The 14,449-nt window shown below is 44.6% G+C and overlaps 1 protein-coding gene across 1 annotated transcript in view; it reads right to left on the reverse strand.

The window, feature by feature from the left end:
* Nucleotides 1–8,723: 8,723 nt before the first annotated feature.
* Nucleotides 8,724–14,449, reverse strand: part of XYLT1 (xylosyltransferase 1) — a 171,283-nt gene continuing 165,557 nt past the window's right edge. Inside the window, exon 12 of the mRNA XM_054080473.1 lies at nt 8,724–11,068. Coding sequence (XP_053936448.1) covers nt 10,957–11,068 — 112 coding nt within the window. The 3' untranslated portion in view covers nt 8,724–10,956. The remainder of the gene's footprint in view (nt 11,069–14,449) is intronic.

Here is a 14,449-nt window from a genome sequence, read left to right on the forward strand (position 1 = left end):
GGGAGATAGGGGCGAGAATGTACAGCTTTCTTTGCAGCCACAATAGAGATTTAAAATTTAAAGTGTGGTGTATTTTGCTCTAGACATGAAATTCAGGAGGAATAAACCAAAAGCAGCAGCACTTTCCCTGGGAATGGATAGTGTTTCCGTGCATCTGCATGACAAGGGTATTTACACATCATGGGCTGTGTTTGCTCTGAACGTGCTTCCCGTCGGTGTTGGGCTGTACTGTGGGATCCCACTGCCCTTTATGGGTTACATTTGCAGGGAGGGAGACACGTGCAGCTATCAAGGACCTACTGTAACAGAACCATGCTAGAAAAAGATTTCTCTGAAGTTCCTTGCTGACGTTGACACAATTCAGTTACTCCAAAGATGGGAAATCTCAGCACACAGAAGAGTACGAAAGGTACCAGTTGTCCATATTGTAGGACTTCACCACAACTGTGTGAAAAATGTGCAGCTGACTTGCTAAATACAGGGCAATACAGGGGCAGTGCTCTTTGCCGGGGCTGGCAGGCTTTTCACAGGGCTGTAAGGACTATCTTAGCTTTGTGATATCCTCTGCTGGTACTCACCGAGCAGTTGGGGCAGACCTGGCATCTGGCTTAGCCCCGTCCTCGGCATGGCTGCAGTGGCACCAATTGCTGCCTATGCAATGGGAATGGAAATGCTGCTCCTCCCTTCTGCCCTTCCTTTCTCTGGGGACTTTCCCCTATCTTGGAAATCAATACAACCTGCTGATCCATATGCTGTGAAGAATTGCTAACTAAGCTTTCAATTCCCAAAAAAAAGGACGTATTTCTTTTCCTTTGCTTTATTGCCTTGTTTGGTATAGCTTATCTTACCCTCTCTTGGCATTTAGATGTTTGTGGTTGTATACGAGGTATAAGTTTACAGTTCTAAAGTTTTGTTCGTATTGCACTGCTGCTTTGGGCAGAAAATGACTCCACTTGCCACTAGGATGGCAGATGCACGCAATATTAGGTAAAGGAAATTCATCCTCCTGTGGCGGGAATTCCTCAAAATGGCAGAAAATCAAGGCAATAAATCAACTGCTTTAAATATTCACATCAAAGTCTAAACCGCAGGGCACACAGAAAGGCCACATATTGTTAAATCTCTCATTATCTATTGCTTTATCAGAGAGAGACGCTGTTGCATTGTAAAGGATATACACTTTCCCATCATGAGGAGCAAAGAATCCTACTGCACCAGCAAATCAGGGTATGAATTGCTAAGATATACAGGGCTTGGTCTGAAGTTCACTGGAGTTGAGGGAAGACTCTCATGGCTGAGAAGTTGTGCTCCTGGTCACAATCTTCCCCCCATCTCTCTTTATTTCCAACTACTTGGAAGTACATGAAAACCTTAAAGTATTACAGCTGGTGTTGGTTAAGGAGTGGGGTCAGATCTTGGTGGTAAACAGGGATTATTTGGGAAAAGTGATTGCCGTTCTGATGTCCAGGATGTGTCTTCACTTTGGGAACCACTCAAGCAAACAGATTTGGTGTGGAATGAGAGAACTTGCCTGCAGCTGCAGTACTTGGAAATAAATAAGGGCTAAATTAATTTCTGGTCTCTGATGGGAATGATCTTGGTGTGTGTGGGGGAAACATTAGCAAAAGATTATCGTCAGTCATTTCTGCTCCAGAAATGCAGAGAAAGCCATGGCAGTGAGTATCTCAGACCCTCTAAGGCTTTTCTCCCTCTGAACTCATGTAGGGTGTCCAAAAAGCAACAGCAGGATCCTGCCTTCTGTGACTGGTTATAAAACACACTGCTGGAAATTCTGGGTTACATTATGTGTGTTGGGGGATGTATTTCCATCTATATTTATATCCAGATCTTGGTAGGAACTAGATCAGAGTGATCTTTCAGTTTAGCGGTTAAATGGAGAAGCACAAGGTATTTTTGTGAGTTAACCTGGAGCTGAAAGAAAAAAATGGGAAAATAAACAGCCAACAGTTCCCATTTGGGATGAAACAGGATTATTTTTTGTCAGATTGAAATTAAAATGGTGTTTGGGTTGGCTTTTCCCCCCCCTTTTTAGTCTTCTATCCTTCCTTAAAGCAGACATTAAACGAGATTCCAAAGGAATTTATTTACCTTAAAACCCATCAGCAGGGTTGAATGCCGAGATATTGCCCATTTTATCTGAAGAAAAAAAAATGTTCCTGAGGTGTTCTCAAGGCTGAAAAGCAGCAATGTGCTGCAGCTGAACGACACTAATCACAAGTACTGCATAAACACAACTGTTACCCCATATTAGCGGTCGGGGGCCAGTGAGCCCTCCATCCATCCCTCGGATGTGCGTGCCGCTCGAGCTCAGGGGTTGGCAAAGGCAAGTCTTGGAGCATCTGTGATGGATCCTGGCGAGGAGTCGCTCCTTGCCATAGGGAAAGTAGATGCATTTGGTTCATGATAATAGTTTACAGGAAGAAAATCGTATTTTCCCCCAAAAGTAGAGCTTGGAAAAACCGCAGCTTTTTGCGGTTCCCCACGATGGATGTGAAAGGCAGGTCTGGTCGCTAAGAGTGTGCAGTTAAGTAGTACTTGAGAAAACCAAGCCATGGAAGTTGTTGGGTCTTTTGGACTGGTTTCAAACAATGAGCCTTTCAGTGTTGGCGAACTACTTATAAAATGGTGCCAAGGCAAGTTCTGTTTCTCTAGATGGGAAAGCCTGGTTGTTTCACTGAGGAATGTAAACTGTCTGTATTTCTTTATATATTTTTTCCATCCCTTGTATTCAAAATTGAAAGTACTAGTATAGACCAGGCTCATTTTTCACTCTGTCCTCCAAATAGTATTTTAGTAATAGGAATAATATTAGGTATTTGGGTTCAGTGTAGTTTTGCTATAAACAATGTAGTGAGGGTAAAGGGAGACTGGCGGAGTTGAATGTGGAAGCAGAAATTCTCAGGCGAGAACATTGACAATCACCACCTTACAGGAAAAACACAAATCTTTCTTCCAGCCCTGTGCAGCCCCCAAAACCTTTTCTGGGAGCTTTGGGGAACACTGCTGGTCTTAGGGGCTGTTTCTCATCCCCTGAGACTATATAGGTGATTTTAATGGAAAAGACAGATCTGTGCTGTTGAAAGGAGTCCTGGGCGTGGAGCAGAGCCGAGCCCTTGGACAGAGCAGGGCTCCAAGGGGACCATCTATTCTCCGTGTCCTGTATTCCCCCACTCCAGCAGGGGCCCAGACCTAAGGCTACCAGTGGAAAAAATGTAGAAAATGTCATTCTTCTTGGGGGAACTTTATTTTGACTATGCCCATGAATGGAAAGATTTTGAACCAAAGCTTTTTCCGTGGGGAACCAAAGAGCTCAGGGTGTTTATCTCCTTGTCACTAATAAAACCAAACTGCCTTTAAAAAAAGTATTCCTTGTGCCTTATGCAAACAGGCAGGGAATGACACTGCAGACGGAGAATGAGACTGGAAAATGAGTGATCTCAAAATTATTTCTCCATCTGCCATGAGATTTGGGGAAGCTCCCAGGTCTCTGCTTTGCCATGTGAAGCCCTGGAGATACAGCGCCCTCCTGCCAGGAGCTATTTGCTGCTGCCGTGCTGTCCCACTCCCTTGGCTTTGGTGCTTCAGGGCACACAGCCCTCTGCGTCCCCCGCCTCGCGCGCTGAGCACTCGCTGACATGGGCTGCAGACTGTGCGTGATCAGAAAGGAGCAGCCCTCTTCTTCCTTTGCGGTGTTGCAGTAGGACCTGGTGTAGTGAGAGAAAACGCACAATCACTTCATGTGCTGGGGCAACCTAATTGCATATTCAGGATTTGTGTAGCAGGCTGCAGCCAGGAGAAGCAGAAGAGCTGTTGTAACACTCTGAGCAAATGGAAATAGATGGACTCCCGGCATGCTGCAAGCTGCGGGTCAAACAGCGAGTGGCGGTGAAGAGGGCTGGCGTGGGCTTCTGTTAGATTTACACCTGTGAGTCCTCGTATTAAGGGTTTTGATAAAGCTCCCGGTGTGTTCGTAGATGAATGAGGCTCATACTGCAAGAACAGGAGAAAGGACAGGATAAACCTGGGGAAATAGCATTGCCTAAACCCACACATCATTTTTCCGCTTCTTCATAAATAATGTTAATTTTCTAATGTTTCATTTATGCCCAGCTAAATGAATGCAGGCGCCTCCAGGGACAGCAGTGAAGATGCAATACTGGAGTACATGAGGGAACTGCTACACAGGCTTGCATTTGTAAAATGTTTCTAAGCTTCACGTTTGTCAGTATATAAATGCAACACTGAATGGCATTAGGAATAAAACAGCAGCAGGAATCTGTGGACACTACTTACAATTGACCTGGGATGGTAGAACCCTTCATCTTCATCCACTAATTCCTGTTTTCAAATTTAGATTAAAATTAAACAGAACTGACTCTGAAAAAGAGCACACACCTCTGTAAATGATTAACATGTATTTTGGTGCCCAGAGCTGAATGTCTGTTTCTTAAACCCTCGGCCCCAGGTCAAAAGACTTCTTACCACACGAGGTGATGCCACTGACAGACATCAGTAAAGCTCCGCACACTTACGTTTGTGACTTTGGTGCTTATGATCCAGACGGGTTTATAATCTCCAGGATGGGCCATGGGCTCAGCCATGATTTTTTTCTGACCATAGGTCTTCCTTCAGCTCAGTGCTTTATAAAAGGCAAAATATGAATAGAAGAGCCTGACTTTACTCAGCAGGGAACTGTCTCAATTAAAGAGTAGAGATTTTTCCCCTCTGATTAGGGGAAAAGGTCAGGGAAAGGCTGCACCGCTTTTCACCTAACTCGCCCTGATTCTTTATGATGCTGTAGAGGAGGGGAGGTGAAGGGGTGCATGGGGGTGGCAGGGTGTGTGGGACGGGGAGGTGGTGTCCTTCATGGCAGCTGTCTCAGGAGGGAGTTTTCTCAGCAGTGTATTGACTGGTGTTTTGCTAGAAGGTACGTGTTAAAACTCAGGACTGCAGGCAATTCCAGATCCAACTTTGCGGAAATCTAGAAGAAAATGGGGTTCCTTGATATTACACATTGCTGAACTATTCTGCAGGGCTGAGGTGAAAGGACCCTGTTTCCAGAACAACCAGAAATGTCACATGGAGAGTTCCATGGCATTCAGAGTCCTTCATCTAACAGCATCTGCATGAGAGAGGATCTAAACCCTCACCCACCAAAGGGGCTGCAATAATCGGTGGTTTTCTGTGGGGAAGTGGTGGAGTCACCATCCCTGGAGGTGTTTAAAAGATGTGTAGATGTGGTGCTCAGGGACACGGTGGACTTGATCTTAAATGTGTTTTCCAACATAAAAGAATCTTTCACCCTGTAATGCACTGGTTTCTGTGGAGCTGCACTAGAAAACGTGGGTGAACTTGTCAGAAGACTCAAACTACACTGCAATGTAAGATGGACATGGCAAAGGGCCAGGTTCAGCTTTTTTTTCACAAGAATTTAGAGGTTATTTCACTCTCTATTTTAAATATATAGGTTATTTGTTGTTGTTGATTTAGCTCAATACATCAAAAATCTTAAAAGACTTAGAGTGAGAAAAGGAAGTTGAGAGTGGTCGGCAATGGAGCCTAAACGTTAGGCAAACATAAAAAGCAAACCAGCCTGTTTGTGTGAGAGCAACAGTATTCGGGGTTAACGATGCTTTTTATCCAGAGTGGATAAAAAGGAGTAGAGAAAAGGAAATTCTTAAGACTTAAAAATATTGCTGTAACGTGAATGGTAGCTCTTAGCCAGCTCTTGTTTTGAAATTATTTATTTACCATGACTAATACAGACCTTTAAATGCGGTCATTGCCTCACACGTGGCATTGCCTGGACTTTCTGGGCACTAGGGTTTGAGGCGCTTGGAGCCCAGGAAGGAAATGTCACTGGTTCCCACCAGTAGTGCCAGCCTTGCTCTGGAGCCTGAAAATGAAAATCATTAACAGCAAGCTTCTAAAATGTGTTTCACATATGTGCACGGGGATGTTCACATACCAAAATCAAAGCGCGGATGCAGAATCAGGTCGCTGCCTAAATAGTTCTAATCTTGCCATATTTTTCAATAATTAATCAGCCCAGAGACACTAAGCAGCCAAGTTACATGCAGTGTGGAGGTGATTTGGGAAGGGCTGGTGGGCTCCAAAGCTTCCAGCAGTGGGGCTGGCTCTCAGCTCAACTCTGCAGCCATCCCTGTTATAAGGGTAAATCCGTTGTTAAGTGTGTCCAACCAGCCATCACTTCTCATTTTCCACGCCCAAGAAGGGTGAGGCAGGCAGCACTTCAAACGTGAGTGGTTTAAGGGTTCCTTCCTCACCCCGCCAGTCTCCTCTGTAGGTTGAAGAGAGCGTCTCCTGCTGACCCAGCACAGGCTGCCTCTCCATCTGCTGTTAATAAGGAGGAGAAAGGGGGGTTTGGGGCGATTATGAGTTCAATTATGGCAGTGCCACTTTCAAATTTCTTCAGTTCCGTGTGACGCACATTGAGCATGAGTTGAGCTGCACCAGGCGATGGGCTAAAAATAAACCCGGAGCATCACTGCTCTGTTAGTCTCCAATTCATATTTCTTGTTTTACAACATCTTCAAGGCCAATCGAATGTGGCAGGGGGAGACTATTTTTTGGTTTGAGGCTGCATCGAGAGCCAGCTGGTACAAATCGGTGTCATCTCACTGAACGGATACACAGCATTCGGTTTGCTTTGGTTCTGATTCACATACACACTAAAGCATACTAAATAAAAAGTATACAGTCTATGCTAATACTCAAAGCATTCCTTATACTGATGCCAATTTATGTTAGTTAATTAATTAAAGGAATGAACGAATTAATCAGGCATTTACCTACCCATGTAAGAGAAAGGGACTCGGCAAGTAGCTGAGCACTGGCACAAAAAGAGAGACCGGGGGAATGGGGGGTGGTGGTCTGGCAGACCTCAGGTTAAGGACTTGTTGGCTCTGTGGAGAGAAGGATTAAATCAGACAGAAAAGCTTCCAAACAGGGAATACTGGAAAGAAAATACATACTTTTAAATACATGCAGACATTGCATTAATAGTCTGGAAGGTGGAAGGCCTCTGCAGTTCTGCTCCCTGTGGCAGCTCCTGGTTACGCTTTCCCATCCTGTTACCTTGGTCCAGCAGGTAAACACTTAAACATTTCAGTGTCAGGCTATGTTGGATAACACAGCCTGGAAACAGGTCTTGCAAACCCCTTACCTTGATATGGGTAGGGGTGCTGCCCCCGGCACGCTCGGGGCTGGCGGCGTGTGCACAAACCGATTTCACCGGCTAAGAGCAGCACAGAGCTGGGGTTGCATCACTCTCCTGTCAGACCAGGTGCCAGCCTGGGGAGCCTCATTCTTCCTTCTATAAGTTACTCTTTGCAAAGCCAGCTTAGACCATCTAAAAGCAAAATTTAGAAGAAGTATCTAGTTGGAGACTTGGAGGTTGTGTGGGGCAGCAGCAAATGCCTTTGCGTGTGTGGGAAGGCAGTGGCAGTGATGCGCACGGCTCACCTCTGGAGCACGGCCACCTCCCCTTCTGCGCTGGGGGTCCTCCTGGCCAACACTCCTGGGACACGCGCCTGCCCCAGGGGGTGCGCTGTGCCCAGGCTGAGGGACGTCAGCTCGCACTACTTTCTCTTTTGCGCCTATAGGCAAAAAGTAATTTGTTCCTCTGAAGGTCGGTGCCTCCAGGAGTTGTCATCTGCTAATGAATGCAAACCGTTAGTGAGCAGTAATAGAAAATCAGGGATGACGTGGCAGGCAGTAGCTTGCTTTCAGTGCACGAAGAAAAGCCCTTTTAAATTTAAATTGAGTGAGGATTTAAAAGCACATATAGGCGGACTCTATTAGAAAGTGAAATATTTGATCTTGGCTATTAATCTGTTATAAGAATACTTTCATTTCCTTGCCATATGTATCCAGTGATAGACTTTCCTAAATGAGATTGCATTAAAATGTACTTTATGTTTCTAGTCAAATCTCTTTTATTATTATGCAAGTCCTAGTTAGGAAAAAAAAAACCAACAACAATTACAGAAGCAGAGTAAGAGCAGTAAATTATTTCAACTCATTTATGGGAGTGAAATACTGTTCCTATTTGAAGGCTGTACGTGGTGCAATATTAGAATGCCTTGGGGAGGGGCAGCTCCATCGCAGCCATGCTACCAGCTCTAAGATAACTTATAAGGCAGTGGAAATACAAATAGAGCCTAAAAACATGGCTCATTTAGTTTCTGAAGAGGCTGTCGGCTGTGCAGGTTCAGCATCTGGGCTGCCCTCCTGCAGCCATGTCACCCTTTGACCACAAGTGCACAGCGATGAGATGGTGCGTTGCTCTTCTCTTGACTGCTGTGGCTGTTACAGATGAAAAGAATGGACTGGTAGACGTGGGGCAGCCCCAAAACAGCCGAGCGTTGGCAAGGGCCATGGTGGCTGTCCAGGCAGTTTTGAGGCAACGAGGTCAATCCAAGGGCACTTGGAAAGGTGCTTCCACCTCTACAGGGCATTGTCAAGTGGTGTGAGGGTGTCAGCCCCATCCCTGTCCCAGGGCACCAGAGGTGGGACAGGGGCATCCACCCTATCTGTTCTTATGTGGAAGAGAGCACATAGCTTGTTTTAGGCTAAGCTGGCCTGGCTTCATCCAGAGCATTGGCTCAGGTATCTCCCCAGTCCTGCCAACCAGAGTTATTCTGTAGTTCTGGTTTTAAATACACACACACACACACACACATATTTTTGTATTTACCGGTATATTCATATACACACATTATATTTGTCCTGTGTCTCCCCGAAGCCAAATGTTTATTTTATAAATGGTCTGTTCATGTGAGCTGCCACTACCGGAACGCTGTGCTGCTGGTGGGCAAGTATTCCAGGACATTTCCATTTGGCCAGTGAGGCTGGGAGGTGCCGCTCCCCGCTGCTGCCCTGGGGGCTGCCAGTGGCTGCCGCGTCCGAGATGACCTGTGCAGGGACTGCGCTGGGCTGCAGGTGCAGCAACGCAGCTCACCGAGCAGCTGGGGGCTTTGGAGAGCTGTGCAAAGTGTTTTGGTGAAGGTATTAATTCAGAGGTGAAGCGATCACTGGCAGCCTGAAACCAGCACGGAAGAACATGATGGATGGTTCATGGTGAGAAGGAAAAAGTGTTTTACATCTTAAAACTTACATTGGCAGATAAGGCACAAATGTCTGTTTTACACCTTAAGCGTCTGGGCATCGAAACCCATGTCATGTTCCTCCTCATTGCAAACGTCTTTTCAGTTCCATCTGAGCAGACTGTCAGAAGCCCCAGCAGGGGCCACGGCATCAGCTCTTTCATGCTGCTGCAGCAGACAGCTTCGATTCTAAACTCATAGGCTCTGTGGATTCAAAAACTTTCCCAGGACAGGGTAGTTACTGGTGCACAGCAAATGTGTACATTTACATTATGCTTCGCCTGAAGCTGAAAAGTCCAGTCTGGCCTTTTCCAGAAGAGGGTCACAGATAGAGGCTGTATCAGGTTTAAATCTGCAAAATGCAGGATACTTTTGGGTCATGTTAATACTATTAATAAATTAACCTGAAACTCCTTTGCCCATAATATTAAGATCCTAGCGTGATACCCATTTGATGGAGAGCTGCCCAGAACAAACCAGTGTTTGGCAATTGATGCCAGGCAACTCGGCGTCTGAAGCCGGTGCCCCCCAGCACCCCCCGACTCCAGGCTCCAACCGTCCTCACCGGGGTGGGATCAGCACTTGGTGTCTCAGCTGTGCGCTGTTTCACAGCAAACCAGGGCTTCCAGCCGAGGGCAGCCAGGTGAGGGAAGGAACCACGCTGAAATGCTGATTTGGCACCAGAATAGCCAAGAGCATTTTTAAGAGAAGCATGAAAAATTGCCATCTGTGTCTGGTTTTTAACTACGGTAGAAGCTTATGAATCTTCTGCTTTTTAGGCATTAATGGACAGCAAAGCTTTACAGCTGTTTGCATTTGTGAAGCCTCAGATTACTAACATTTTTCTGAATTTAGAAAATAGGCTACAGATTCTTTAGTAATGAAGAAATGTCAAATATCCGGGTACTGAAATGAAATTCCTGTTGTCAAAGCAATTAAATACCTCACTCCTGTTACACTTGTTTTACTGCGCCCTCCTAGTGGTAAACAGCTCTGCAGTAAGTTCTGTGTTGTTATTGTGAATTAACCACGTTCTACACTCTATAAATAATTAATTAAGATTGAGACAGATTAGGCATGGCAGATGTAAAAAATATGACGACGCTATCTCAAGCAGACAGAGGTGCAGAGGCTTTCAAGCCAGCGGGATGCTGTCGATGGCTCAGGCCGCTCCTCGGTGCGTCGGGATTCCTGTGTGTAGCCTCAAAGCATGGGCAGATTCTAACTGCAGCTCACAAAAAAAAAACCCCAAGCACTTGAGCACCTGGTAGTTTGATGCTTTTTCTTTCTTCTTTTCTTTAAAGTAATGGCCAATGACACATTTGGAGATAATTAAAACAAAGGTTGAGCATTTTTTTTTTTTCATATGCCATAAGTATTAGCAGCTGGATGAGGAACAAGCCAGCAAAAAAAAAAAAAAAAGCAGCATACTACCTCTACTGGCTATAAATAACGCGAGGCTTCAAAACTGAGAGCAGTCTTTTTTTTCCTCCCCCTTTTTCACCTCCTCAGAAAATATTTTCTTCGTGCCAGGACTAAGATATTAGCACTGTGTTCCCTCCTCTGTTTAAAAAGACCTCATTGCATCTAAGTGCCAAAAAAAAGTGGAATTCCTGAACAGCAGGTGAAAAGAAAACACAAGATCAAAAGCCGTTCTGGCTGCCGAGAGAACCTGCAGCACTGCTTGGGGGGCATGAAAAGGTCACGCAGACTCCTGGTGGTGTCAAACACTTTTTGGAAGGTCATCAAGGATTTTTTTCTAGCATCCCACATCAAAAGCAGCACGAGGAGACAAACCTGCAATACATCATGAAGATGGTGCAAAAGATACCAACCGCCTCACTTGTAGGACAAAGTAACTGTTTTTCTGCTTCGTATCCATGGAAGCAGCTCTAAGAAGTCCGTGCTCCGAGTGGAGCCTGTGGGTGAGAAAACAAACTTCAGTGACTATTCAGATGAATGTTAGGCAATGGCCACCTTGGGTCTGTAACCCATCAGGGGGACTACAGAGGAAATGTGTCTTTCTGAGCTAATCCTTTCAGTAAAGGCAAAGGGCCTATATTTTGCTGTCCTTGTAACCAGCCAGCCCTAACGTTAAGTACAGTTTCTGCACCCAGCTGCTTATTCTTAGGTCCATGACTAACTCCTTTCTCATTCGGATGATGTACATTCTGGGGATGTGTGGAACAAATGGCTCCAAAACTCCTCATAGTTAGTGGCCTTCAGAAAAGGAACAAAGTCAAGCTCCTTGTCAATCCCTTCTGCCCCCTCTGCCTACTATCTTCGCAAAAGACAGGGAGAATCTGGCCCCAAACCAGTCATCTGAGTTTGAAAACTAGGAGGACTTGGCCCTCAAAGCTTGGCCGTGTCTGTTGGTCCTCCGCAGAGGCAGTGCTGGGTGCCCGGTGGAGTCCAGCCCATGTCCCACCAGTGCTGCTGGTGGCAGCCCCCGTGGCGGGCAGCGTTCCGCACCGTGCGCCCATGAGCCATTGTCTCGACCAACAAAAATTGATTTCTGAAAAGCATCTGTGAACGTTTTCCCCCTAACTGCTCTGGCCGGGAAACCGCGCGTGAGAACTGCCCAGCACGCTGGCCTCGGCACCGCGACCGCAGAACGGCACTGCCTCGTTCCCTTCCTCCTCCTAAATATCACCAAGCAGCAACGTTCTTTCAAATAAAGACTTACATGAGTGGGGTTGAAAATAACACGAGGCGCACACCTATTCCTAAAGACAGCCTTTTTTTTTTAATTTTAAAATTCTGCATCTGAAAACACAGTATGACAGAAAGCACTTATATACAACTGCAGTGTTTTTGGTATAATACAGTACTTAATACATCCATTTCTTTTTCTGCAAAAAAATTTGCTTTGTCGGACGAAAAAAACCAAACTCCCATTGACAAAGAATACAGCTAAGGCACATTGTTTTCTGCTAACTGAAAGACAAAAGGGTGCAAAAATGGGTAGTGCAATAATTGCTGAAAATCACATTCTACTACAAGAAAAGCATTCTGACTTTGAAATTTGATTACCGGTCAATTTAAGACATTTCAATATCTCATAAAATACTCCTTTAAATAAATAGCAAAATATCTACATCTTTCAGTGTGTTCCATTTGAATTTCCATTTTTTTTAAACTTTGCTGTATATACATGGTTTTCTTTTTCTTATTCAATAGCTTACAAAATATTTCTGTACAGTTTTATGCATATTATGATCTATAACAAAATAGTTATTTCTTAAAACTATATTACCACCAGTCTTCGAAAATGATAGGATAGGAATAACTTATTATGGACTATGTTAGGCAATACAAAAATCCAATCAACCCCAAAAAAACCCCAAAATGACAAAGTCAGAAAAATAATTTCATTAACTCAAATTAACTCATTTTGTTTAACAAATCTTGTTTTCTTTGTAAATCCTGTTCAGTTGCCTTTGGGTTGTATCTGCATCTGAATACCAAAACAGGATAGGATTTGGGATTCCTAAAAGCACTGCAGCCTGCCGGGAATATTGGTGCTACTGAAACACAACAGTTCTCCATGGAGAGAAGTATTAAAGAAACCCAACAGATCCAAACCTTAGCAGAGGTCCCTGGTTTCTGCTGACTTTGACAACCTTTGGATGAAGCTCCAAAAGCCAGATTTTTGGAAACGCATTTATGACTCCGATGATACAGTCAGACTCCTCTGTCTTCTAAGTGTACTCTAAGACTCACAACCATCACTCAAAATCTGGCCCCAAGTGGTAAAGTTCTTCGGATTTTAGGACCATGCCATTACGAGCCTCTACCTTCTCTCAGCTGCCAGGACAAATCTGGAAGGAATGCTGCCACATCATGTAAAAATGAGTGAAATTACTCCAGAATTTGTCTTGTGCGTCTGAGAGCAGTCTGTCCTGTTATAATCTAGCGAGAAATTAAAAGTTATTAAGTTTGTACTTTGTAGGTAATTAAATCAACCTTCCTTAACTACAGTGAGTTACAAAAGACAGAGCTCATAATTTCCTAAGGTTTATATGACCGTCTAAGCCTTCCTTTTGCCCAAAGGGAAGGTCATTTTCTTCCCTTAAAGACTGCATTTGTAAGCAATTTCTATTGTATTTGTTAAGCGTAAGCTGACAGCAACACAAGGGAGCTGTAATAGAAATCTCAAGGTGCCTTTTATTCCTTCCACAACAAACAGAAAAAGTGAGCAAGACACAGACAACAGCTAACTAACTTCCTAACACAGTTTAAGGCCACATTTAGAAAGGATGAAAGTAAGGCTTTCTTTAAGGGGCAATGCACTGGGTGCCACGATGGGAACAGACACCAAGTGATCCAAAGTGGATAGGATTCACTCAAGGAAAATCTGAAACAACATCCTCATTTTGGCCAGCAGGTCCATGCCTTCTTTTGGATGTAAGCAGGAAAATAAAATGAAATGCCATAGAAATCCTCCTCCAGCATATTCCCAGCAAACTGAAGGTGCTCCCCTAGCAAGAGATTGCTATTTTCTCAGTCGAGAGGGTGTTAATTACAACAGAATCAAAGACAAGTCAAGTTATTACAATATACAAATGCAGCGCAATGAACCGCGCCTAGAATTGTCACTCTGTTATCAGAGGCACCTGTACAGTATCTTGCTGTTTATTTGGCAAGGTTACAAGTAATACTTCTAGGTTTTAACAAAGTAGAAAGAGAATTTGCATAGATTGTACATTCAGTTCAAGGAGATTTCTGGTACCTTTTTTGTTGTTATCAGGTAAACGTGTTTGCAGACACAGTGAGGTAGCAGCTGTGATAGCACCCATGAGCAAAAGAAGGTAACCAAGGCAGAAGCAAAGAGCAGAGAGTGAGCTGCACACTACTGTTAGTATAAAGGAACAAAATCAACACAGTACCTGCAGTATCACATCATGAGGGTTAATCACTGCTGACGTCACACTTAACCGGAGACAGTCTAATGCTGCTGTGGTCTTGGGTAACAGGGGCTGTACAATTTTGTTGCCTCAATTTTAAATGCTCTCAGCCTGATTCTTCTTTCCCTTACTGTGATGGTGGCAGTGAAGGTTTTCAAAGGACAGTTTCTTCTACTCTACACCTTCAAAGGGAGTTACAAATCAGAGAATTTGCTTGCTCTTCAAGAGTCTACAGGAAAAAAAACTATTTCCCTACAAAGTCTTCCTTGCTGCCCTTAACTCTAAGTCATATTTGTTGGGCTCCTCTGTGCCTGACGGTAGCAGCAACAACTGCCCTCAGCAGGGGCTCTGCAGCAGGTATTCCTGCTCTCAGGAACTTCTGCTGCGCCCCCA

The sequence above is a fragment of the Cuculus canorus genome, chromosome 15 (genome assembly GCF_017976375.1).
Source record: "Cuculus canorus isolate bCucCan1 chromosome 15, bCucCan1.pri, whole genome shotgun sequence".
NCBI classification, from domain to species: domain Eukaryota; kingdom Metazoa; phylum Chordata; class Aves; order Cuculiformes; family Cuculidae; genus Cuculus; species Cuculus canorus.